Source organism: Diorhabda sublineata, chromosome 8 (assembly GCF_026230105.1).
Source record: "Diorhabda sublineata isolate icDioSubl1.1 chromosome 8, icDioSubl1.1, whole genome shotgun sequence".
NCBI classification, from domain to species: Eukaryota; Metazoa; Arthropoda; class Insecta; order Coleoptera; family Chrysomelidae; genus Diorhabda; species Diorhabda sublineata.
This window is the reverse complement of record NC_079481.1, coordinates 7,715,216-7,743,086: the sequence shown is the minus strand read 5'-3', so window position 1 is coordinate 7,743,086 and position 27,871 is coordinate 7,715,216. Positions and strand designations below refer to the sequence as shown.

General features: G+C 31.2%; 1 protein-coding gene across 2 annotated transcripts in view; it reads right to left on the bottom strand.

Annotated features, from left to right (window-relative positions):
• Positions 1-217: 217 nt before the first annotated feature.
• Positions 218-27,871, bottom strand: part of LOC130447365 (carbonic anhydrase-related protein 10) — a 177,240-nt gene continuing 149,586 nt past the window's right edge. Inside the window, exons 7-12 of one of the 2 annotated variants that reach the window (XR_008910238.1) lie at positions 26,583-26,737; positions 25,070-25,201; positions 8,737-8,779; positions 8,577-8,665; positions 6,127-8,519; positions 218-5,835 (exon numbers count right to left, since the gene is read on the bottom strand). Coding sequence is in view for 1 of the 2 variants with exons in the window: in XM_056784149.1 (XP_056640127.1) it covers positions 8,601-8,665; positions 8,737-8,779; positions 25,070-25,201; positions 26,583-26,737 (395 nt within the window). In the remaining variant the exon portion in view is untranslated. Of the gene's footprint in view, positions 8,520-8,576; positions 8,666-8,736; positions 8,780-25,069; positions 25,202-26,582; positions 26,738-27,871 lie in introns of both variants that reach the window. The other variant, XM_056784149.1, reaches the window with a different exon arrangement.

Genomic DNA, 27,871 nt, shown 5'->3' with positions numbered 1-27,871 from the left:
AGCACGTGGAACAGCGCGAATCAAAAGATAAAATTCTTCGATTGCTTGCGACTTCAAAGTCTCAAATTTTATTTAAATGATTCGGAATCGAATATTCTGATTGGAATGAATGAATGGTTGAGGTAGATAAATGATAAATAAATCAAAATATAATTTATAAACGTTTATTTTAAACCTATATAATACATTTTGGCAATTTACATATTATATATATAAAGTGCTACTTTACGAAGCATAAACAATTCGGATCTCGATAAAATCATCCTCCAATCAAATCATGTTCTAATGTTTTTCGTTTATATGGTTTTTAAAAAAAAATGACTCTCATAGAGGGCGCTGGTTACATAGTTCATACCAGGTGGTATTGAACATAACTTGTTTAAGAATTTGTGTGTAAATGAGAAAAGGTCTGATGATTGTGTAGAAAAGAAAGAAAAAGATCAAAATTTATCTAATTGGAGCCTAGTTAAGCTCGAACATATTTAAAAATGCTGTTTATTGCTCAAATTCAAGTACAAAAATCGTACAAACTCTGCTTGCTAAAAACGATATAATGGAAGAGTGAAAACCAAACTTCTCAATTGCCCAAATGAATCAAGATCTTTCTGGTCCGTAAACTGAAGAAGTTGGAAGGTACACCTTGATTTTGATCAATCGCTCTGGACATGTTGAAAGCTTCTGACAAGGTCTGGCATGCTCAAATTAAGATCGTGAGGATTGTCGTCCTCATTTATCGATTAGTTTAGTAGCTTTCTCAAAGACCGATCCAATAGACTGGTGTTGAACTTGTCCTCTCCAAGACCAAAAAGCAACAGCATCTAGCGTCTTCTACAAGGGGAAGTTCAAACCTGTAGAATAAGCTACCCAAACGCGTCTTCTCCGAAGACTACAACCAACAGAAGTTCAAGATAAATATCTTCATACGATAGGCACCTCTGGGACTACGCGAATGTAAAGTTTCCCTCTTGTTTTCGCTTTATTTAAGAATTAGTATTTGTCTTTAGTTTCACGTGAAAAAATTTAAACAAGGCATGATTAATTGAGAAAATTCACTAGATAAATGATAGTAGTAGAGCGATTATAAGCTTTGGGATTATAAGGCATGTTGAGAGATCGTTTTAGTTTGTGGGAGTGAGGTAAATCAAACACTCTTTTTAAAATATGTTTCCTAAGCTTTCGAATATTAATAAAAATTGTAGTTTCGATCTTTTTAAGTCTTTATCAAAATATTCTGATACTTATTTAAATTTAATGACAAAGTTCCGTATACATATATCCGATTTGGTGTATAAAAAATTAATGTCCGAACTGAAACGTGCCTCGAGCTGTAGATTAAAAGCAAATCTCTGTTTAAATACACACACATACACACACACACACGAAACCAACCAGTTCGTAGAGTAAATCAGAAACAACTATACAACTAGCATTACATCATAGCGCGCGGTAACAGCTAAATCTACTGCAAACATAGCTACCCTTTCCGAATTCGACGAAGGTGTATTGCCCACAGCTATAATTAACAAGTCGAACTAAAACGAATAGGAAATAAAGAAAATTCTTAATCAAATAATGAATTCCTATAATCGAATCCGACTGATTTTTGTGTCCTTTTCTTCGGTCTTAATTTTTGTTAACGGCGAACGGATTATTTGGTTGACGTCGACGGATTTGAATTTATAAAATTAATTATTCGTCAAAGAATTCTAGTCTATTTGAATTCGAAATTGTGTAGCGGCGTGTAAAAAGGGAAGTTTATTATCTATTAGATTCGGAAGACTTATTTGAGAATTTCATTTAAGAGACATCTGGACAGTTTCGTCAAGTTACCAGTTGTTCGTTTCAGTTTTAACTAAATCGTAACGGGTTTTTATAGACGAATATTTCAGCTGGAGCATTGAGACAGTTATGAATTTAATTTTGAATACGAGGGTTGAAAGTAAATTTTTTTATTTTTTTTTCAGAAATTTAGGTTATTGTCAAGAAAATACAAGTATTTTCTCAAAATTTTACCAATCTTTCCAGATATTTCTAGGAATTTATCGCAATTTTCTCAAAACATTGATATTTTCAGGAAATTTGTGTAATTTTCTTAAAAATTGTTAATTTCGTGGATATTTCCAAACATTGCAGAAATCAGGGATAATGCTAGAAGGTTTTGTTCATTTTTCTCGAAAAAAGCAAATGGCTTGGATTTTTTTGTAAAATCTGTAGAGTTTTCTAAGAAATTGCGAAAATTATGGATATTCTTGGAGAATCTCTCTACTTTTCTGAAAAATTGGGAAAATCATAGGTATTCTTTGAATATTTGGCCACTTTTCGGAGCAATTGCGAATATTATGGATATTTTTCGAAAATATGTTCAATTGGATATTTTTTGGTAAATCCGCACATTTTTCAAAAAAAAAAATGGAAAAATCATTGATATTCTTTAAAAATGTGTTTACTTTTCTGAAAATTGGGAAAATCATGGATATTCTTCAAAAATATGTCTACTTTTCTTAGCAATTCAGAATATTATGGATATTTTTGAAAAATATGGTCAATTGTCTGAAAAATTTCCAGAATTTTGGATAATTTTGAAAAATTTATCAATTTTGCTGAGAAATTCCTCGAATAATGGATATTTTTTGGCAAATCCGCACATTTTTCAAAAAAAAATGGAAAAATCATTGATATTCTTTAAAAATCAGTTTACTTTTCTAAAAATTGGGAAAATCATGGATATTCTTCGAAAATATGTCCACTTTTCTGAGCAATTGAGAATATTATGGATATTTTTGGAAGATATGGTCAATTGTCTATCAATTTTTCTGAGAAATTCCTTTAATAATGGATATTTTTTGGTAAATTCACACATTTTCTCAAAAACAAAAAATGAAAAAACCATTGATATTTTTCAAAAATCTGTTTACTTTTCTGAAAAATTGGGAGAATTATTGATATTCTTCCAAAATATGTCCCCTTTTCTGAGCAATTGAGAATATTATGGATATTTTTGGAAAATATGGTCAATTGTCTAAAAAATTGCCAGAATTTAGAATAATTTTGAAAAATCTATCAATTTTTCTGGGATATTTTTTGGAAAATCAGTACATTTTTCAAAAAAAAGGAAAATCGTTGATATTCTTGGAAAATCTGTTCCTTTTTCTGAGAAATTCCACTAATCATGGATATTCTTGAAAAATCCGTAAACTTTTTTGGAAAATTGGAAAAATCGTGGATATTTTGGAAGTATTTTTTTAATTTTTTGAAAAATTATGTACTTCACGGATTTTTAGCAGATTTCTTCATTTTTTTCCCAAAAAACCTGCGAATATTATGGATATTTTTGGAAAATCTGTGAACTTTTCTCAAAAACATCGAAATTCATAGATACTTTTGCAAAATCTGTCCACATTTTTGAAAAATTGCGAGAACTATTGATATTCTTAGGAAATTTGACCAATTTTCAGAAAAATTTCGATAATCATGGATATTTTTGCAAAATTTCTCCTTCGAAAATTTAAGAAAATCATTGATATTCTTGGAACATCTGTCCATATTTTAGAAAAATTGCAAAATTTATGGACATTTGGGCAAAATCTGTCCAGTTTTTTTGAGGAATCTGTCCACTTTTTGAGAAATTGAAAAAATCATTGATATATTCAGAAAATCTGTCGAAAAATCGCGGAATAGAATGGAATTTCGAGATATTTTGATCAATTTCTCAAAAAACTCCAAACAGCATGGAATTTTTTCGAAAAATTCAATCACTTCTAAAAAAATTCGAATATCATAGATATTCTTGAAAAATCTGCCCACTTATTTGAAAAATTGCGAAAATCATAGAATTCGTTTGAAAATTTGTACATTTTACCAAAAAAATTGTTAACTTTATAAATTTTTTTGTAAAAATCATGCAATTTCTCGTAAATATGTGAGCATCATGAATATTTCTAATAAAATTGACAAATTTTCAACAACAATTATCAATTCCAGTTTCTAATTCAAATATTTCAGTGAAATATCTGCAATTTCCAGATATTTTGTGTAATATATAAATAGTAATAAATAGGAATTGTGCAAGCTTTCCATAGTTGACTAACGTTTTGAATATTTCTTTCTCTTGAACTAAATACCAGAAAGCAGATAATCGCTTTATATTTGACCCCCCTCGATTATACAGTTAAGTAAAATATTCATATTTACATCAAAAACATCTCAGCCAATTATGTAAAACTTTTCCAAATGGAAAAAATTTAAACAAATTACGAAGATATCAGATTTTCGACAGTATAATTTTGGAGAGAAAATATATTTCGTACAGAATATGAGGATGATTTTATCTCTGCTGACAAAGGCGGTATAAAAAACGAACCGAACGATCAACAGCATTTTTTATAACATTTTTATCGATATAATATAAACGAGTTTCCTAGCAAAAAATAGTCCTTCTTAATTCATATAATATTGACTTACAATTTATTTACTTCTTCTTTTTTTTTATTCTCTTTTTGGTTAATATATTTACTGGACATACACGATCGTATTATTGTTAAATCGTCACACCCCAAACGAATGTGTTAAATATTTACAGCGTTTATAGAGACTGAATTTAATTATTTATTCATCTAACGAAAATATCTACGCATAAGATTGTTTTTGGGCAACATTCATAATATATAGTGATGAGCGATATATTTAATAACGTGAAATTACACTCTGCTACTATTTTTAGAATTGTCAGTTTCTCATATCCACGAGAAAATGTGCCAAAACCGACAACACTGCCTAGCATAATGATTACCACCAGTGAAGATTCATCGGCAATTGACTGAGCTTCATGGTGAAGGGTCATGATAAAAGAAAAAAGCAGTTAGCTGCTTAAATGCGTATAGCAACCATTCAACACTTAATACTTGGTTTTAAGGAAACAATATTAGATTGGGATGCAATCAGGTATCCAGAATGTAAAAATTTCTCCTCGTAAAAACTTTATGTAAAGTTAAAGATAATGTAAACATAATTAAGAATAAAATTCCTCCTTCCAAAATGTTATTTTATGAAAGTTGAAGGTAAAAATACCGGTCATCACTACGTGCTTTATTTTTCACAAACACCATAATAAACGATGTGGAAAAACCTCCAGTTTCTCAAATTTCATTTTACGTAAAATATTTACTTGTCGATGTGCCTCGATCAATTTGTTTTCATACTTAATCACTTAATGGAATATTTTGAAGACGTTGTTTGTGAAAAATTTTATATATTTATAGCTATAAACATGGTGGGTTTCACAATAATATAAGAAAAAAGAAAATAGTTTGAATAAAAAAAAAATAGAGACCAAAACAGGCATCAAAAGACCTTGAAAGTTGATAAAAGATAAGAAAAAATGATAAAAGACAATGGAGATCATCTCGAGGAATATACAGCATCAATAGATGAGAAAAATCATCAAAATAGAAGAGAAGACAATAAAAGTTAAAAAAAGGACCTAAAGAAGCTAATAACAGACAACAAGAAACAACAGAAGAAATTCAAAGACAACGAAAAACAAATAGAAGGAACAGAAAATAGTATCAGACAACAACAAGCAGCAGAAGACAACGAGAAATAACTAGAGGGAACAGAAAATAGTATCAGATAATAATAAGTAACTCGAAGACAACGAAAAACAACTAGAGGGAACAAAAAATGGTGTCAGATAATAACAAGCAACAGAAGACAACGAGAAACACCTAGAGGAAACAGAAAATAATATCAGACAACAACAAGTAACCCGAAGACAATGAAAAACAACTAGAGGGAGCAAAAAATAGTGTCAGATAACAACAAGCAACAGAGAAACACCTAGAGGAAACAGAAAACAGTGTTAGACAACAACAAGTAACTCGAAGACCACGAAAAACAACTAGAGGGAACAGAAAATAGTGTCAGACAATAACAAGTAACTGGAAGACAACGAAAAACAACTAGAGGGAACAAAAAATAGTGTCAGACAATAACAAGCAACAGAAGACAACGAGAAACACCTAGAGGGAACAGAAAATAATATCAGACAACAACAAGTAACTCGAAGACAATGAAAAACAACTAGAGGGAGCAAAAAATAGTGTCAGATAACAACAAGCAACAGAAGACAACGAGAAACACCTAGAGGAAACAGAAAACAGTGTCAGACAACAACAAGTAACTCGAAGACAACGAAAAACAACTAGAGGGAACAAAAAATTGTGTCAGACAACAAAAAGTAACTCGAAGATCACGAAAAACAACTAGAGGGAACAAAAAATAGTGTCAGAGAACAACAAGCAACAGAAGACATTCGAAGACAACGAAAAACAAATAGAGGGAACAGAAATTAACGTGAGTTAATTACAAATGACTAAAGGTTACAGAGACCAATAAAAAACAATGAAGACATATAAAAGAAATGGAAAGTAACAGAAAACAATGGTAGTTAAGAGAATTTTAAAAATAAAAACGGGAGCAGACTATAAAATATAAGAAAAGACAATTAAAAGTATGAAAATAAAGAGAAAGACTACAAAAGGTAATAAAAGATGACAATATGAAGGCCGAAAAGCTAGTATTTAATAATAAACAAATAAAGACAACAGAGTTCAAGAAAAAACAATGAAAGACTCAAAAAAGGAATGAAAAATGACAGAAGATAATAAAAGATAATGGTCGATAAGAAACTCAACAGTAAAATGGGAGCGAGTAATAGAATGAAATGAAAAACAACGGAAAGGATAATAAGAGAGAGAAAGATAACAAAATGTAGTAATATATGATGTGGATAATGAAAGACAATAAAAAAAGCAGGAGGGAACAGAAAATAATATTAGAACAAACAAATAAAAGTCAAATAGGTACAAAAAAAACAATAAAAGACATAAAATATAATCATTGACTATAAAAGAGAATAGTGAATAACAAATTAAACAATAAAGATAAGAGTAGATCAGAAAATATGACAAAATACAGTAGAAGACAACAAAAAACAATATAGGGCAGAGATAATGAAATAAAAGTTCCATAAAACAATGAATAACATACATTTCTATATAATTAATACACAAAAGAATTTTTTTGTGATAGAAACTGGAATAAATTTTTATACAGTTACATTATTATAATATGAACACTCTTTTAATAATTCCTTCAGTTTCAGTCAACGAACCGGAAATAATATACAGTGTAGTCATTTTTCTGGACTAAGCAATTTTCGCTATCTTCACACTTCAGTTACTTTTATAAGTGATCTTACTCGCGCCCTATTTTCTCTTGAATTACGTTAAGTACGTTAAGGGATAAAAGTACAAAATCCTAGGTGACTTACTATCCTCGAAAGAAAAGTTTTATATGAACTTATAATGCAAGAAATGTTTGATTTAAATGAGGGGGCTGTTTTTAAATGTTTCTTCGAAGAACTCACTGAAAGATGAGGAAACTTGGTGCAAATTTGAGTTAAGATACTTGAAGGAGAAATAACAAAAGTTTTATATCATTTACATTATTATTGAAAAACCCACAATATTTTTGGGAAATCACCACTGAAACCGAATACGAACTCTTCAAATATCTTTGACAAAGCTGAATTTTTCTTTAAATAGATTTATGAACAAGCTGCACAAATAATATTATTTGGAAACGCAGTTTGCAAACTAAAAATAAAACAAATGCTTACTCTCGAAGATCTACGAGTGAAAAACCACAATAAAAATCCAATGTGTTTTCCAATACTTAGCTGAAACTGAAGTTGAAGCTTCTCCGGACTCTCCATATCAATAACTGTATATGTAAACCCCAAAAAATCTCCCAGAAATCCTGATTTTCCACTGCTGAAGATACAGTTTACAGACTAAACATTTTTTTACTATTGGAAAAATTACCAAAAGGGAAAATAGAACTGATAAATTTAGAACAATACAATATAAATCTTTTGAAGACAAAAATCGTAGATATTCCCAAGCATTTAACGTAATGAACACACTGTTCACACCAACACAAACAATTACACTGCCTGACGCGCGTTTCAGTAACCAAGTTATCGTCTTCAGAGAGACTGAATGTAAACAGTGTGTTCAGCATTCCTTAGATTTGATTTAATGTATGGAAATTGGAAAAAACCTCCCGAACTGGAATCCTATCTGTAAGACATGAACTTCTGGATCCATAGAACACATATACTAACCAAGAGAAAGCTATTGGACTTAAAACCTGGTCAAGATATATCGCTAGTGAGTGAATTTGTTAAAAAAAGATGCTTTACATAACAATCATTATACTGAATCATTGGGGTTGAAAAACCAACTACCCTCGTACTAAAAATGTCAGTTGATATAATTTCTAGTGTATCGAAATTTGAATAGTGTTTATTTTCGGTTTCAGTGGCATCTACAAATTTATTACATCGCTGTTTATCAATCACGCTAAAACACTTTGGTCATTATTGCATACGTATCACAAAATATGTCTTTTTGCACGAAGTATTTACACAGTGGGCGACCCTCGTAGCTCATAACGTTCTATAAAATGTAATTATAAATGATTACCAGATAAGAAGCATTAGCTCTTATACTGACCTCGGGAGAGAAGCTCCTTGAGTTTCAATGTAGCGAATGGAGTGTATGATACGGGTGTTGCTCTTTGACATTGGGCGTCCATTTGTTAGCTGAAACAACACAGTGCCATTTAGTATTCTGCATATTACACATGACCGTTATACGTGAGGTCGAGTTTTACCTTTGTAATACATCTCCTTGTGCATGGAGGGACAGCTGGGTTTCTGTAATAGAAAGATATGTCTTTAGTGAAGCAGTCAGACGTGCAGAAATTCCACTTAAAAACCTTTAATAGACTTGTCGTGCGGAAAATGGTTGGAATTTCGTCAATTTCATTGTGAGAAAATGTTTTTCTATCATTGCTAACGAAAATCCAACTCGTTTATCACTATTTATTCATAGAAAAACCGTCAATTTTTGATGAATTTCCGATATTTATAATAAACAAAATATAAACACATCCAAGTGCATACCGATTTTTTTCTTTTATTATCACCAAGTTAAAACTAATCTTGTGATCAACACATTATATCCAATAAGGTATTTGACTCGTACAGTTTGATTTTTTCCAGTCTCTACGGCTTCCAGATGAAATTTGACTTTGGGCTAACAAATTTACATGGTAAAAGTCTTAGTTTTCTCTCGCCTGTTATTATTTGACATTTCCATTGTAAATAGAGAGAAATTCGCTGTCTTAAATTAAAAAATTTGGTATTTAGTCTACAAATTTTCATTTCCGCTAGTAATCGATTGGATTTCTAACGAAATATATCGACATATTGATGGTCCTTACCAAAATTTTTCACCACTAGGACGCGATATCGGTACTTTTCCACAGTTTTTATATATATTCCACGCTGGCTTTGCAGTGCTTCATGGTGACGTATTTGGACAAAACCATTGTCTTCTGCCTTTTAGATTCTTATATACAAGGGGTGCTACTTAAGTTTTGAGATATGAATAAGTCAAAGCTTAACATTTCTAATGATGAACGTTACTCAAAACGTATTATCATAACAATATTTGCAGATATGAAAATCGTCTAAAATTAGCTGTAAGGCTAGAAAACATCGATGCCGTACGTCAAGTAATATTGCAAGATCGTCATATGACATTTATGGTCTTGGTTGATCGACCAAAGTTGGTGAATGGGATTTGAGAGATTTCTGATCGTTAAGCAAGCATTTACAAAGCATTTAATGCATCTACATTAACTAACTATATCTTGAGTAGATTTTCTTCGGCTGGTTTTCTATTTCTGATTGTCTTCCACTGATGAAAATTTGACAACGTCGCGACAACGAGTTATAGCCCATTCAATAAATAATATACAACTAATTATAAGTTGCGGACACATTTTCGTCTCGGTAAACTTTTCGAATCAAATTTTTAAATTGAAAAATGTGTAATTAATAGCGTAAAGACAATTCTTTCGATATCTTTAGCGATGGAAAACAAAGTTTGAACGGTATATCGTAATCGCTGACTCTCATTTTAATAGTAGCGAAACCATTAACGGTTCCGGAGTATATCTTGTAGCCCGTAGCCGCTTAGTCCGGGATCAGGGTAATTGAAATTGAGGTGCCGCCACAGCTATTATATGCCGACGCCGAGGTAATTATATTTTACCACAAATAGTCAATATTATGATTTAAGCCGGGTTAATATTCGTAGATATTCCATGTTTTCCAAATATTTGGAAAGTCACGACCAAATATAATTTCAGTATCATATAAAAAATAAATCGTAGTTAGGTTATGAAGATACGAGGATGGTCTCCAAGAAAAAATCAAAATTTCGGAAGAAAATATATTCATTTTTCAACGTTATCTCCATTCAGTCCCATACATTTTTCTTCAATAACCTAAATCGTCAAGATCCTTAAAATAACCATTAACTGTCGATATCATTGCTGGAGAATCTTTGACCATCAAGTCATTTTTCAAGTTTGAGAACAGAAAATAACGGAGGGTGCATGATAATTCTTTAATTTTGACCATTGCAATAACTGATGTGTGAACTGATGTACTGGTTTGATGAAACAACACTTTCTAGTTGGTCAAACGCGGCCGTTTTTGCTTGATTTCTTCGATAAAACGTTACAATGAGTTTAAATAGTACTCGCTGTTGATAATCAATGGAAATTATCCCAAAAAACCGACTCCACGATCTTGCCTGCAGATGGAACAATCTATGCCTTCTTTGGAACCAGGTCCTCCTTTTTCAGTCCATTGTTTTGATTGTGATATACCTACACTTCAACCATGGTTATACACCATGCAACCCTTCACAAATATGATTTTATTTAGTTTATTTTCTTGCTACTCTGTTTCCAAACCAATGCTTTTATTTTTCTGTATCTTTTTCGTCTTCAATAATCCACATCAAATGCTATAATAGCTCCCAAATAACATGGAGAGATCTGTATGAGAACCAAGTAAATAAAATACGAATTAGATAAAGTTTATGACATTGGATAATTCAGTTTGGATAGGAATTGACAAAGAAAGAAAACAATGTTTCTCGAAATTTGATACCAGCACACAAAATAAAGAAAAATTAGATAATCTCGTTAAAAAGAGGTATCCAGAGTCTGCGTAATCTTATAAAATGAAATAAAGTATAAGCTGAAACAAGAAGCTCGTGGGTATTCGATTTGAGCAATCGTCAAAGCTCCAAAACTGTACTCAAAGCTGTAGTTATTCACCTTAACCCTAGACCTGAAGAAAATTGATTCCAATGGAAACAACTTTTTTCAGTTTCTAACTATTCAAGTCTCAATGTGATATAGGAACCAATCGTTCGAAATTTACAACTTTACAATATTTAGAGTGCTGGATAATTAAGCTCAGCGACATCATTAATAAAATTATAATAAGTTAAGTGGCTTGGTGTAAGCAATCAAGCTGAGAGCGCGAAAGCTCGACAACGACATTTTTTGCCAGTATTAAATCCCGTGAAATGCTTGTTGTTTTACACTCCTTAGTAAATACTGAAGTTTGAAGCACAATTAGATGATTGCTCCTTTTTTTGTTAAACATTTTTAGCGCGCGGAACAGAGAAAACTTTTCGAATAATAGAATGCAGTGCATTCAGACGTTGTATTTCTTTAAATAATGGTTATATCGAGGCTCTTCCACGATTCACTTCGGAAAATAAAAATAACTTCGAAAATAGTAAATGGAAAGTTTTAATTTTGTATTATGCAGTTATTTAGTTTAGTTTATCAGCGCCTTTTGTCGGTAATAACTTTTAAATAAACGAATAGTGTATTAAATCGAAACCCACAAGAAATACGCCACGCCACCCCACGCTACGTATCGAATATGTGTGTATATACTGCATAGAGGTGCTACCTAGTAGTGAATAGCTGTAACTAACTGTAATATTATATTAAACACGATTTTTCTTTTGTGAAAACTGAGAAAAATCTAATTATTGAAAATATTTAACGTTTCATGTCGTCGTTTCGTCTCCGCGTTCGTCGTAAAACTTTGTCGACGATAGGGAAAATGCGCCGTGAGGACACCACAAAACCCCCATTAAGCAAGCCTTTCCCTAAGGGAATCCGGAGTCATCTATCACGTAGATTTTCGAGTAGAGAGCATGCAAAGTGTACATTAGCACTGACTAGACGAACATACAAGGACGATTTGCGACCAAGATACCGTCTAATTCAAAGAAAACAACATGGCAAACCACAGAGACGTGGGGGATTTAGTGGCGACATTCGGAGTGCCTCTCTCATTCAGTCATTCTCTTGGCTTATATCACCAGTTGTTGAATTATGACATTTCGTGCTCGGTTTACATAGGTATATCAAAGGGAGAGTTAGTTAACAGGGTGGATTACCCCTAATGATTGTTTGGAGATGAATAATTCATCTAAAATTGTATGAATTATTTTTTTAACACTACAATTAACTTTGAAACAGAGAATAAAACGCTAGGAACCCCTATGAAAAAGCGGAAGACATTGATTTCGACGATAACGTAATAAATAAGAAAAATATAAATCAACATAAACAGTCAAAAGCTAATATATAACAAGATAGAGAAACCAAAAGAAAAACCTATATTAAGAAGGAAAATAAGAAGAAAATTTCTGTTATTTAGGCAGTTTAGTAAATACGAAATTCCAGACTAATGATATAGAAAGTTGGTCCAGAGAATTAATCGTTGTTTACGAGTTATAAACAGATCAAGATGATTCATTAACATCTTCGGAATATAACTGAAGAAGATGAAATAGATGAATATGGAAACGACAACAAATAAACCAGACAAGCGATAAATTATGATACCACAGGCAAAAGGAATAAAAGCGGATTTGTATGATAAATAATGAAAAGATATTGAGAAAGATCTGCAATAGATAAAGCAAATATGTTATAGAATCCACTCCCACTGGGAGCCACTACATGAAGATTCCTAGTGGGAACTTTGCATTTCTATACATTTCAGGGGTCTACAGATGAATTTTCTTCGAAGCTTCTGTTTTATAGCGTCACAACAAGTTTATTCTATCGATCAATCATCAAAAAAAAACCGTCTCGTGTCAAACCAGCTTTACCAATAAACATTTAATTATCCTGCGTAGATTTCGGAAGTGTGTAGAAGTGCAAAGAAAATTTGTTACAGTTTCTTTTTTGATAAATTGTAGGTTAACCAACTAAATTTTCTTTACATTTCAATTTTTTCTTTATGTAAGTAACACGATGTTTGACAGCAGTTGATTAAAAAATATTAGATTGTGTTTCAATACCTCCAGTAAGTATTTTTAATAAATAATAACGATTTATGCTAATTTTCTTCAGAATGTTTCTTTATGGCGAACCGTTTTCGATCTACATAAGTCCTAAATCATGAATTTTATCGAGTTAAACTAAGAATCCATTGTATTTAAATCAGGAGAACGTGGTGGTCATGCAAATCGACATTTAACATAGATGGGAAATCATTTGAGAGGCATTCTTAATATCGCTGACTATTTAGCGACATGGACCTATTAAATTACTATTCCTGTGTACAAATTAATCCAAAATTGATGTTGATTATTCGTTTGAATTGTATCGTGAGGATTTCATCTGCCAATAAATCTAAATTATAGTCAAACCGTCTCGTGTGAAACCAGCTTCACCAGTAAACATTTAATTATCCTCCGTAGATTTCGGAAGTGTGCAGAAGTGCAAAGAAAATTTGTTACAGTTTCTTTTTTGATAAATTGTAGGTTAACCAACTAAATTTTCTTTACATTTCAATTTTTTCTTTATGTAAGTAACACGATGTTTGACAGTAGTTGAATAAAAAATATTAGTTTGTGTTTCAATGTCTCCAATAAGTATTTTTAATAAATAATAACGATTTATGCTAATTTTCTTCAGAATGTTTCTTTATGGCGAACCGTTTTCGATCTACATAAGTCCTAAATCATGAATTTTATCGAGTTAAACTAAGAATCCATTGTATTTAAATCAGGAGAACGTGGTGGTCATGCAAATCGACATTTAACATAGATGGGAAATCATTTGAGAGGCATTCTTAATATCGCTGACTATTCAGCTACATGGACCTATTAAATTCCTATTCCTGTGTACAAATTAATCCAAAATTGATGTTGATTATTCGTTTGAATTGTATCGTGAGGATTTCATCTGCCAAAAAATTTAAATTATAGTCAAACCGTCTCGTGTGAAACCAGCTTCACCAGTAAACATTTAATTATCCTCCGTAAATTTCGGAAGTGTGCAGAAGTGGAAAGAAAATTTGTTACAGTTTCTTTTTTGATAAATTGTAGGTTAACCAACTAACTTTTCTTTACATATCAATTTTTTCTTTATGTAAGTAACACGATGTTTGACAGTAGTTGAATAAAAAATATTAGTTTGTGTTTCAATGCCTCCCATAAGTATTTTCAATAAATAATAACGATTTATGTTAATATTCTTCAGAATGTTTCTTTATGGCGAACCGTTTTCGATCTAAATAACTCCTAAATCATGAATTTTATCGAGTTAAACAAAGAATCCATTGTATTTAAATCAGGAGAACGTGGTGGTCATGCAAATCGACATTTAACATAGATGGGAAATCATTTGAGAGGCATTCTTAATATCGCTGACTATTCAGCTACATGGACCTATTAAATTCCTATTCCTGTGTACAAATTAATCCAAAATTGATGTTGATTATTCGTTTGAATTGTATCGTGAGGATTTCATCTGCCAATAAATCTAAATTATAGTCAAACCGTCTCGTGTGAAACCAGCTTCACCAGTAAACATTTGATTATCCTCCGTAGATTTCGGAAGTGTGCAGAAGTGCAAAGAAAATTTGTTACAGTTTCTTTTTTGATAAATTGTAGGTTAACCAACTAAATTTTCTTTACATTTCAATTTTTTCTTTATGTAAGTAACACGATGTTTGACAGTAGTTGAATAAAAAATATTAGTTTGTGTTTCAATGTCTCCAATAAGTATTTTTAATAAATAATAACGATTTATGTTAATATTCTTCAGAATGTTTCTTTATGGCGAACCGTTTTCGATCTATATAAGTCCTAAACCATGAATTTTATCGAGTTAAACAAAGAATCCATTGTATTTAAATCAGGAGAACGTGGTGGTCATGCAAATCGACATTTAACATAGATGGGAATTCATTTGAGAGGCATTCTTAATATCGCTGACTATTCAGCTACATGGACCTATTAAATTCCTATTCCTGTGTACAAATTAATCCAAAATTGATGTTGATTATTCGTTTGAATTGTATCGTGAGGATTTCATCTGCCAATAAATCTAAATTATAGTCAAACCGTCTCGTGTGAAACCAGCTTCACCAGTAAACATTTGATTATCCTCCGTAGATTCGTTTTTGGAATTTTTAGATTGTACAGGTTGTCCCTATAAAAGTTACGATAGAGCATGGACCGCCCCTGTCTTTTAAATAGTAGTGTAGAATTGTATGATTTAGAAAATATATTTAAATATAAGTTCTGATTTCTCAACTTAGAAACGAGGGGTCGTATGAGACTTTTTTTTGTTTCGCAGAATTATTTTAACGACACCTACTATTTCCAGATTATTTTGCATCAAATCCCGGTATATGAATCAATATAATTTATTTTATAGTCGAAACTTTCTTCAAAATAAACACTTATGACATAAAATAGACATTTCCACTAAACGTTGGCAAGTTCTTCTGGCCTTTATTAAATTTCATGATGGAAATAAATACAGTTATTTCAAAAGTAGTTTATTCTGCTATTATACTGAATATAATTGCGTCTTTTTCAAAATATAAGTGCAAATGGAGAAATGTAATACGTGTCTAGAATATTAGAGAGAATCTAATTTAAAATACTTGGCGACGTTGCCAAAATGTGAAAGATAATTTAACACAGCTATAACTATCATAAATATAAGATAATATAATTAAAAATTGTTATTTCGTTCGAAAATAAAATTATTTTTCATCGCAATAAACACATAATTAGTTTTTCTATGAACCAAATAAATTCACTAGTACAATTTGGTCAGAATTAATTGATTTCTACGTGATTCAGTGTATTTACGATGAGATGGTTTCTAACTTTTTTCTGAGTGTAGTTACAGAGAAATATATAAAGAAAATTATAACAATTTATAGAGGAGAATCGACGAGGGGTATCACAATCGTCGTTTTTGAAAAACAATGAGTAATTTTTGTCTTACTGAAAACGTTCTTCAATTTTTCTTTAACTAATTCCTTGGACAGGTTAAAAAGAAATTAGATATGTACGTCATCCCACAGCCATATTTGTTTTGGGTTTCGATAACCACGTTATCATCTTCAGAGATCTTTTCAGTTTACCTTCAATCTCGTTATGGGAACGCGCGTTCGTCAGTGTGATTTTGAGTGTTGGTGTAGTGGTAGTATTCTGTAGAACTAGAAATTGATTTTTATGTATTTGGTATTAAATTTAACAAAAGTTTTCGTAGATTCATTGCGGTGTTTGGTAAACATTTAAAGACAATAATTAAAATTTACATAGAAAATCCACAAATCCCGACTGGAGCGAAAGCAAAATTTGTATTGTCTGGTTTCCAATTTCCTGTGTTGAAGTTGAATGAATATATTCACGTGTTTAGGGGTTCACGAGCTCGCGTAGCAGCTTTATAGGTTATGTTATGGCTGATCCGTCCGACCGTAGTGTATATACTCATTTCCGTCCTATTATATTTTACCATTGTTCAACGTTGTTATGCGACGACGGATTACCATGGTCCGGCTTCAAAAAATATCTACCAAATTCCGAAATCTTGAAACAGATATATAAATCAATACTTCCAATCTAGATAGATAGATATTCGTATCATCCGAGTGATAAACTCCCATCTGAATCGGCGCAAGTTCGAAATTAGTTTCAGTCTATTTCTAAAGGGCTCTCCGAATTAATATTTCCCTCCACGTTTCCTGGAGTGAATTTTATTGACGTAAATATTCAAAAGGAAATCAATCTCCGAAGGATATTTTTCCACTGCAACTTTTTAACTTGTTTCCAACTTTACTGAAATAATTAATGGTTGGTTTGGAAGTTTGTCGTTGTACAAAGACTCATTCGAATTCTTAATCAATCTTTGCTGCCTTGAAATTATCAGAAATTAACTTTGACAATTATTATGAAGAAAACTTGCTTATTGTGTAGCACAACGTAAATTTTAATAACAATAAAACACTATTTTAGTTGTTAGTAGTAGTAATTGAAGTTTTACTGTGTATAAAACAGATTTTTTTCCTATATCGGTTCAAAATTCAAAAAATTTTCAGCCTACCGCACACATATTAAATAAAAACTATGGGCGTTAGGTTTGAAACGATTCCAAGCATGAATTCCTAATTTTGATCAAAAAGAACGGTTTTAGTTAGTTTATAAAAAGAAATTTCTAACAAGAGTTAAATAAAGATGCCCTTTTTAGCCTTCGATCATATACGGTAACGAAATTAAATGGAACTGTGCTTGGAAAACATTTACTACTCATTTTCAAGCCCTTATGATGAATTTGATTCAATTTCGAACGTTTACTAGTTTGGTGAATTCATTTGAAGAAAATTAGTTGGTAGAAAAGTGACACAAGTCAAAATGAATCTAAAACCGCAACAGGTTTATGTGGAAAAGTGACATTACTGTAAATCACTAGTCGCCGCTCGGAGGTTTAAGTATCGTTTGTTTATTTTAGTGATGATTCTTTTGTTTTCAAAGAAAAGTGACAGTTGTGATTTTAATCCCATGAGAAAACGTCGTATTTGTCAAAACTTTATCGAAAAACGTCTGACTTGGTTTTATATCAGTTTTCCTAGAAGGTAAGTTTATGTTATGTTTTTTATAGAACGTCACTTTTAGGATTGAGTCATTTTTCTATAAAAATTTTATAGAAATGTTTTCTTAAAACTATTATTTAACATAATTTTCATAATAATCATATATAAGTTGTTATTATTATTAAGTTAGGTAGTGCCTAGTTATTATGAAAAAGTGTCACAACTCGAATAAGGGCTTAAATTTTCTTTTTTTAACTTTTGGTATGAATTTTTTTTAAGATGTAGTTCAAATATTTCAATTAAACATTAAATCCTACTGAAGAATGCATTATTACATTATAACTTAAAAAAGTGCTTTGACTTGTGTCACTTTTCTTTCAACTAACCTATAAAGTCTTTAATTTACCACAGTTTTTTCAATGATTAAATTATTAAAACCGATATTAATAAGTAAAATGACAATTAGTTTTTATGAAAAAGTGTCACAACTAATAAGAGCTAAAGTTTTCCGTTTTTTCTGAGGTATAGTTCAGATATTTCATTTAAACATTAAACCTTACTAAATAATGCATTATTACTTTGAGTTATAACCTAGAAAATTATATTGACTTGTGTCACTTTTCTAGCAACGAAGCGATATTTGTATAACTTTTTGAAACAGTTAATTGAAAAACTTAGATCGAAAATTCAAGAAAATGATTCAGACCACGCGTTAACAAGTCTGTTAACATTCAAAGGTTTTTCGTTCGATTTTTTCAAACGTATTTTCTGTATATTTTCATATTAAGACTAGGACTTTAGTAAAATTATAATTTGACACAGTTTTTTTAATGATTAGATAATTAAAACCGACATTAATAAGTAAAATGACGATTAGTTTCTATGAAAAAGTGTGACAACTCGAATAAGGGCTAGAATTTTCCATTTTTTAAAGATGTAGATGAAATATTTCAATTAAACATTAAATCCTACTAAAGAATGCATTATTACTTTGAGTTATAACCTAAAAAAATGCTTTGACTTGTGTCATTTTTCTAGCAACGAACCGATATTTGTATAAAGTCTTTTTTGTATCAGTGACAAAGTTAATTGAAAAACTTGACGTAGATAGAGTCAAATTTATATGCGAAAAAATGATTCAGACCACGCGTTAACAAGTCGGTTAACATTCAAAGGTTTTTCGCTCGATTTTTTCAAACGTATTTTCTGTATATTTTCATATTAAGACTAGGACTTTAGTAAAATTATAATTTGACACAGTTTTTTTAATGATTAGATAGTTAAACCGACATTAATAAGTAAAATGACGATTAGTTTCTATGAAAAAGTGTCACAACTCGAATAAGGGTCAGAATTTTCCATTTTTTTAAGATGTAGTTCAAATATTTCAATTAAACATTAAATCCTACTGAAGAATGCATTATTACTTTGAGTTATAACCTAAAAAAATGCTTTGACTTGTGTCATTTTTCTAGCAACGAACCGATATTTGTATAGAGTCTTTTTTGTATCAGTGACAAAGTTAATTGAAAAACTTGACGTAGATAGACTCGAATTTATATGCGAAAAAATAATTCAGACCACGCGTTAACAAGTCTGTTAACATTTAAAGGTTTTTCGCTCGATTTTACAATTTTACAGCTAAATAACTGTCGATTTGAAAAGTCAATTGCTTATTTTCTTTCTTCGAGGAATGCTTCAATGATTCCGCGTTCAAATGACATTAACAGAACGCTTTCGGAGACGAATCAATTTTTAGTCAAACTTTGTTCTAAAAGACATGGGCGTGTCGTGAACCATTCTAAAGAAAATGTCATTTTCTACGTTAAATATTTCCAATAACCATTTTCTTAATAAAACTATAAATATAATAATAGTTTTTTCTCAAAGTTTTGGAGACTATGTAAAATTTGAAGGAATATTAAATGGAAAGGATCAATATTTTTTTAAATTCCATTAAACTTAATTAGATTTCCGTTATTTTTTTTGCTTGCAATTTTTTTTTTCAAACGATCCGAACGATATGATGTATACGAATTTGCGGGTCAATGCTCATCAATTTTGGTAGAGGAAAATGTAATCAAAACAGAGAAAAAAGTAATTAAGAACGAAATAAGCTTCTCTAATTATTCAAGGGACGTTGTTGAGTTTATTATAACATTATGTGACAATGTGAAATCTCGCGCAATACAGCCACCTATCAAAAAAATTTGAAATTGACATTTTACCTCCAATGGATACTTTAAGATGATGTTTACAGGATTCAATAGTGCCATATCAGAGTTTCAAACACTAAACGAAGATTTACTAAAGTTTGAACAAAACTTTTGTGGACGAATTTTAGTTTTGGGTTTGATATTTTCGTGTTAATGTGCACCAAATTTGGTACGTCTAAGTGACCGATCAAGAAAACATTTCAGTACGAATAATTTTTTTAATAGGGTCCAGACAAATCGCAAGTTTATGTCCCATGGAGGAGCTCAGTAGATTTATAATCATCAAGATCTTATGCAGAGCTCAGTATAAAGAATACCAAAGGAAAGAAGATCTCAAGGTCATTGGTGTGTTATTGGGATTGCGGGGTGGTTATACCAAAACAGTTGTCTCCTTTGTTTGTGGGACAATAGTAGAAAGAATGGCCCATTCGGGATTAGTATATCCCGAGCAAAATATCAAATTGGGGCTCGTGAGATAACAAAAATAGTAATGGAAGATTCTCAGCTTGAAAACCTTTTATATGTGAAAAATCCGCTTGGAAGTCATTCGAAAAGGTCGCGGAAAGTTTTTTGGAAAATAAAAACAGTGGAAATTTCTCATAAAAATTTTCATGTTATCGAAAATTCATTTACTGTATACGCCATCTTTAAAAACGAACAAGAGAAAGGTTTTTTAAGGGATTCTGGGATTAAAATATGTTAGGGGATTACTATTGATTTATTATTAACTTATTTATAAATCATTTTTAATTTTTCTCTTTAGTATTAATATCAAAATATTTTTTTTAAACAATAAGTAAGAAATTTTACCTAAATTAATAATAAAATAACTTTTATCTGGGGTATGGAAACCGTGTAAACTTGTGTATTTAACGATATCAGAAAAGTCTACAACAAAACTGGGTAATTATACACTTTCACGGTCACCTGGTTTTTTGGCTCTAGAAAATCGAAAAATGGATGGATTTTAATGATCTTGGTCTCAAAATGTTCCATTTTACGGCGGATTTATAAAAAAAAATAGTAGAAATAGCTGGAATGAAAATTTCTCATAGTTTTACTGTTTTAAATCGTAAAAAAAACGGTTTTACAAAATAATCCTTCACAAAAAATTATCTCATTATCAGATAAAGTTCTTATATTTTTTTGTATTCTACATAAATTAATAAACAATTTAAAAAAAATCCAAAAAGAATGATTTTTTCAGTTTTTATAGCTTAAAATGAAATCGATGTAAAACAATCAATTTTCGAGAATAGTTTCGTACTATATTCTTCAATGTTAATAGTTTTTGGACCATTAAAAATCGAAAAATAGATAAATTTTATAATTTTGGTCTCAAAATATTCCATTTTACGACGAATTTATGCAAAACACGGGGGTACTGGCTGAATTTGCGGTTTTTAATAGATTTAAACCTTAAATAGTAGAAAACTTTTTTTTTAAATATTCGTTTTTTTATGTAAATTGCGAAAAAAAATATACGAACTTGATTCCATGACGTCAGAAACAGTTACGAAGGATTTAATGTAGAAAGTCATTTTTTTTGCATTTAAAGTCATGAAACTGTAAAAAATATTTATTTTTTTTAGTTTTCGTATTTTTTTTTATAAATCCGCCGTAAAATGGAACATTTTGAGACCAAGATCATTAAAATCCATCCATTTTTCGATTTTCTAGAGCCAAATAACCAGGTAACCGTGAAAGTGTATAATTACCCAAAACTGAATTTAGTATCAAAGTTTTATATAAATGAGTTTGAGCAAATGTTGATACTCAATTTTTTTCAATTTTCAGCGGTTATTAAACAGTAACGAAGTGTCCAAAATGGCAGAAATTTCAGTGAAAACCTTCCATCTTATGTCTAAATATATTTTCCATCGTATATTTATAATTGTTGAGATCGGAAATTTTCCAGGAGGTTCTCGTAGATGCGTTCTGTATATTCTTGTCTAATAATCCGTTGCTATGTATATTTAGATTTTTTACGAAAATATTAAGACGTGATTTGAACTTATTGACAATACAAGTTATGTACAGCTGGTGATTTGAATCAATAAATTCACTCGACCTTAAAACTAATTCGGTAAACAACATTTTCACAAATCGATAATATTCTTTATTACATAATAGTATATTCTCGTTCTTTGTATGATGACAATGGACATTTCGCCGGACCTACAAAGATATAATGGATCCCATACATTCTCGAAAAGAAAATAAAAATCAACAAAGACCGTTCTCATTTGAATAATATGTAGAAGTTGAAATATATGAACTATGGAAATCGACTCGATATTTTCCACACGACATTTCACATTCGCATTTGTAGAATAAGAAAATAAACGTCAAATTTTCGTTTAAAAATTTGATTTTAAATTTATTTTATAACATATAGGGGAAAGTAGCGTAATTTCAACTGATGTAGTATACAAAGTTTGCGTTTGTTATACGTAGATACAGACGAGGTTAATGCAATAATCTTTCTGAAGAAACTTCTCATGATTAAATTGAATTACATGTTTTATTATATCATCATAAAGATCACTTATCTATCTATAATTTCATGTGACAATTTTTTGAGGTTATGTTAGTCTGACGGTTACGTAAATATCCAAATTACCCAAGAAGTACCGCAAACAATTGTTCAATTTCGACAACCACATTTTTTTTATAGAAAAAAAAATATTTTCAGGATAATAATGTCAAAAATAGGCCACTATGGATTGAGGTCTGAAAATGATGGTTGCTGCGTACAAAAATAGTGATTTCGGTTTGAATTTCGTGTGTATGGGGTCCCAAGACGACTATCAAGAGGGATGCTGATATTTTTCGGATATTATGGAAGGAATTAGCTCTGAGCATCTTCTTCATCATTAAGAATCCAATTTTTGAAACGAAATCCTCGGGTTTCTCTTCAGAAACTCGAAGGAACTTCAATGGCGAGAGCCAGAGCTTTTAATAAAGAAAATGTTAACAATTTTACATCCTTCAAAACGAATTGTCGATAAGCATAAATTCACTTTGCAAAAGATTCTTACAAAGAGAGTTGCTCCAGGAAGGTAGTCTGAACTGTTCAATTTCGAAGACCACATTTTTTTTATAGAAAAAAAAATATTTTCAGGATAATAATGTCAAAAATAGGCCACTATGGATTGAGGTCTGAAAATGATGGTTGCTGCGTACAAAAATAGTGATTTCGGTTTGAATTTCGTGTGTATGGGGTCCCAAGACGACTATCAAGAGGGATGCTGATATTTTTCGGATATTATGGAAGGAATTAGCTCTGAGCATATTCTTCATCATTAAGAATCCAATTTTTGAAACGAAATCCTCGGGTTTCTCTTCAGAAACTCGAAGGAACTTCAATGGCGAGAGCCAGAGCTTTTAATAAAGAAAATGTTAACAATTTTACATCCTTCAAAACGAATTGTCGATAAGCATAAATTTACTTTGCAAAAGATTCTTACAAAGAGAGTTGCTCCAGGAAGGTAGTCTGAACTGTTCAATTTCGAAGACCACATTTTTTTTATAGAAAAAAAAATATTTTCAGGATAATAATGTCAAAAATAGGCCACTATGGATTGAGGTCTGAAAATGATGGTTGCTGCGTACAAAAATAGTGATTTCGGTTTGAATTTCGTGTGTATGGGGTCCCAAGACGACTATCAAGAGGGATGCTGATATTTTTCGGATATTATGGAAGGAATTAGCTCTGAGCATCTTCTTCATCATTAAGAATCCAATTTTTGAAACGAAATCCTCGGGTTTCTCTTCAGAAACTCGAAGGAACTTCAATGGCGAGAGCCAGAGCTTTTAATAAAGAAAATGTTAACAATTTTACATCCTTCAAAACGAATTGTCGATAAGCATAAATTCACTTTGCAAAAGATTCTTACAAAGAGAGTTGCTCCAGGAAGGTAGTTTGACGTTAATATTGGAGCACCTCCCATGCAGATTTATTGTACACAACCTCAAGAAACTTTTCTTATTTAATGAAGCACATGGCCATTGTGGGCATAGCGGAGAATTTATTCCGTGGTTCCGAATTTCGTTTGTATTCCTCACAGATGACCAGTTTGCAATCTATAACAGTAATGATGATGATGAAGATAGTAGTGACAACAAGAATGAACGATTTAGGAGAATTCTTCAAGATACATCATCGCGAGCAAAGAAAAATCAAAATCCAGATGGTTCTTTGTCTTCTTGTAGAGCGCCAATACCTCCGGAATAAGTAGACATAACAAGCAGCCTTCACAAATCACTGTTAGACGGAATGAAATTGAAAAAAATAAGTTCACCAAACTTTGACAAAATGCCAAAACATAAAACAGAAAATAATAGTTCATGGTTTTGGCCATTGTGTTGGAAAAACAAAAAAGAAGTTAAACGTACTGAACACACTGTATTACTACATCAACACTCACCATTACACTGTCTGACGCGCGTTTCGATGACCAAGATATCGTCTTCAGAGACTGAAGGAATCAGTTTAGCTTGAGATTTCTCTGAAGACGATAACTTTGTTATCGAAACGCGCGTCAGACAGTGTAATGGTGAGTGTTAGTAATACAGTGTGTTCAGTATGATAATCGCCAAAGGTTCCAGAAATTTCATCTTAGTAAAGAAGTTGAAGCTAAAAGTTAAAAGGTTAAAATTTAAAAGCTAACGGTTAAAATAAGGAAATCAGAACGATGACATCTAGTTTTTACTACTATAAACGTTATTTAAAATATAATTAATGGTTTTATTTTGTAGATACACCAAGTGAGTTTCTTTTACACTACTTAATTTTTTTTGACACATCTTCCGTGCTTTTATATAGTGAATATTATAAAATTTTCCCAATTTAGGCCATCTTTTCGGAATAACGATGATTTTCACGAACTTCCCTTGAGATATGGCACGGAAAATTTAGCATTCGACCGTTTTTCCACACGACAATATATACATGAGGTAATAGAGGTGAGAAAAAAGAAAGAAAAGTACTTACGTCGGAGTTTCTAAAGTTAATATTTGTCCGAATAGTTCTTTGGTGTAAAGGCTGCACAGGACGAGCGTTATTTCCCAAGGGAGCTTTCGGCGCTTCTTCCGAACCCTGCATTAATTTGCGTAGTTGGTATAACTGAAATAAACATATAATTTCAAACCGAAATGAAAAATCTCTCCTCATCCAAACATTAAAAATAATTTTTGATAAAAACGCCATCGTTGTCTTAATCATTTAATTTATGAAAATCTTTAAAAATCACTATACCTAGCATGTAAAGAGCTGAAAGTTGAGGAGTTCTCAGTATCTTTGGGGTTATTGGTATAAGTACATCAACACTGAGAGAATACGCAGACCACCATGCCAAAGAAGCTTCCAGGAATCCTAAAAACCTCATCCCAGTATCTGCTCCATAGCATCCACCCATTTTTTTATGTAGGAAAGAAGCTGTGACAATAAGAAGACTCCTCAACAACAGTAATCCAACCTTGCTATGTTCCTAAGTCTGTTAAGTACATCCTCACCGACTGAAACAATACTCTAACTAACCCCAAGGAGACACTCAATTGCCCGACAAAAATCCAGAAAGTCCTACCAAGATGTTTTGGAAAATATAATGTTTGATTGTTTTTTTTTTGGGGCTCTATGAAGAGGCTAAAATATGTTTTTTCATTGATATCATAAAGACAAAAGATGATGGTTCTAAAATTATCTCCAGACCATTGGTAGTTCATAGATTGTGGCCCAACGTCTTGAATCTAAGAAAGTAGAGACCCAGACATAAATCGTGAGTAATTTTTAGCAAAAAACAAGAAACAGACAAGCGTCAGCAATATAATTTGAGGATTTAATGATCGATTTAATATTCAATTATCTGCAAGTAGCAGTTTGTATTTGTAATGTCAACTCCTGTATATAATTACATTTCCTTGGCGTATGCTAATAAACGAAAATTAATTAATCCAAGGAATAGTTTCCGATAGAATGATTGACTGTACGTGGTCAGGTGATACCTCAACAGGATAATAGATTTTGGAGATAAATACCGAATAAAATAAAATCGAATTTGATTATCGCTGAACCAAATGTGAGGAAAATGACTAAATGTATCCAAAAAATTGTATCAAATTTAAATCTTTGTAATACAATATTTGCAGAAACATCAAAAACTAGCGAAATTTTCGTAGTGGGATTGTAGCAAAATTAAACAACAAAGTGTACTTTCTCTAATATATTTCCGAGCTTTCGAAAACTTATGGATTCACCGTCTGGGAATTGATTGGTTAAGAACTGCGGCGTTATCAGTAACTTCAATATTTTTAACTTCGAAAGTTCGGAAATATATTAGATTTAGTACACTTTGGTGTGCCGGTAAAGACTAATACACTTTTCGATTTTTATTCAAGATGCTATTATCGAATTCTTAAATTTAATCAAATCTCTATAGTCGAATTTATGTTAATAAATTAATGAGAAGCATGCGAAGGGACACAAATGAATGATTGTAGTTACCTACCTCGTGTTTGGTAATATAAATGGGCTTGTTAAGTATGATCCAGACCGTCGTCTCCCAACAACCGGGATGGGTGGTCGATCCCTCGTAAGTCATGAAGCGTTCTGTATCTGGCAGAAGACTTCTTAGAGATAGATGCTTTATCGGTGTATAGGCACCTGAAAAAAAAATAACATTATAACCTATTTCTATGTATAAGAGACTCATAAAACCTAATTACTAGTTCAAAACGTATTATTACAGAATAGTGTAGATATTTCTCGAATTTTTCATAAATATATCTGAGATAAAACAAGTTTTAGGTTTATTATTGGTGTTTTATAACCATGAGCTGTTCAGAATAGTAGACAAAGGACTAGCCAGTGCCCCTGGGTAATCTCTTGCCGACAAATTTCACCAAAAATACGATTTTAAGTTTTTCTATATAGTAAGGAAGTTCAAGTTGTGTATTTTGGACAGTTTTTAGTTCAGTTACAACTTGTAGGGTGTAGTTTATAATCTATTCACACAGTTATTAAAGAAAATAAAAATTCCAAATAGGAATCGAAGATTTAGAAGGAAAGTATGTGCGTTCTTTTATTAACTTATTAAAGAAATAGAAATAGAGAAGAAATACTATAAAAGATATAAGAAACCGAAGAATTTACATGAAACATCGATCAATTAGGCATAAACACCAAGTGAATTAAACTGTTACAAATCGAAAATTGTTTCAATCCACCAACAGGAAAGGGGCGCAGACTGATAGAACTCATTGGCAGCGTAAATGCTTTTGATTATTGACTTTTGAATCGATTCCTACGAATGATGGATCTTCTTGAACGATTGAAGAAGAAGAGAAAATTGAACAATATTGTGAATATTGATTTGATTTCGATTTGGACTGTTTTGGACTTAATTGGTTTTGTCTGTAATAAAAATTGTCTAAATTGGCCCAAATCGATCAATATTTAAAAAATTAAGAGTCTCAAGAAGTTTTTATTAGAAATATTACTAAAAGTAATATAAAACAGAATATATAACAAGATTGAAATCCAATTTCGCGGCTTATAGGGTACAAAAGATGATTTATGTTTAGTATTATTCCATCAAGATCTCTTCTTATGACTACAAATTATGATCCAGAAGATTTCTAAATAATACAACACCTCTTCTACAGTCAAAATTAAAGATGAGTGACTAAAGGCAAGATAATAATAGATATTATCTTTTTCAGTACAAACAGTAATATGGAAATTTCTATGAAGACAATATGCAGATGATCTTTAGACTCTGATTCTGCGACAATCAAT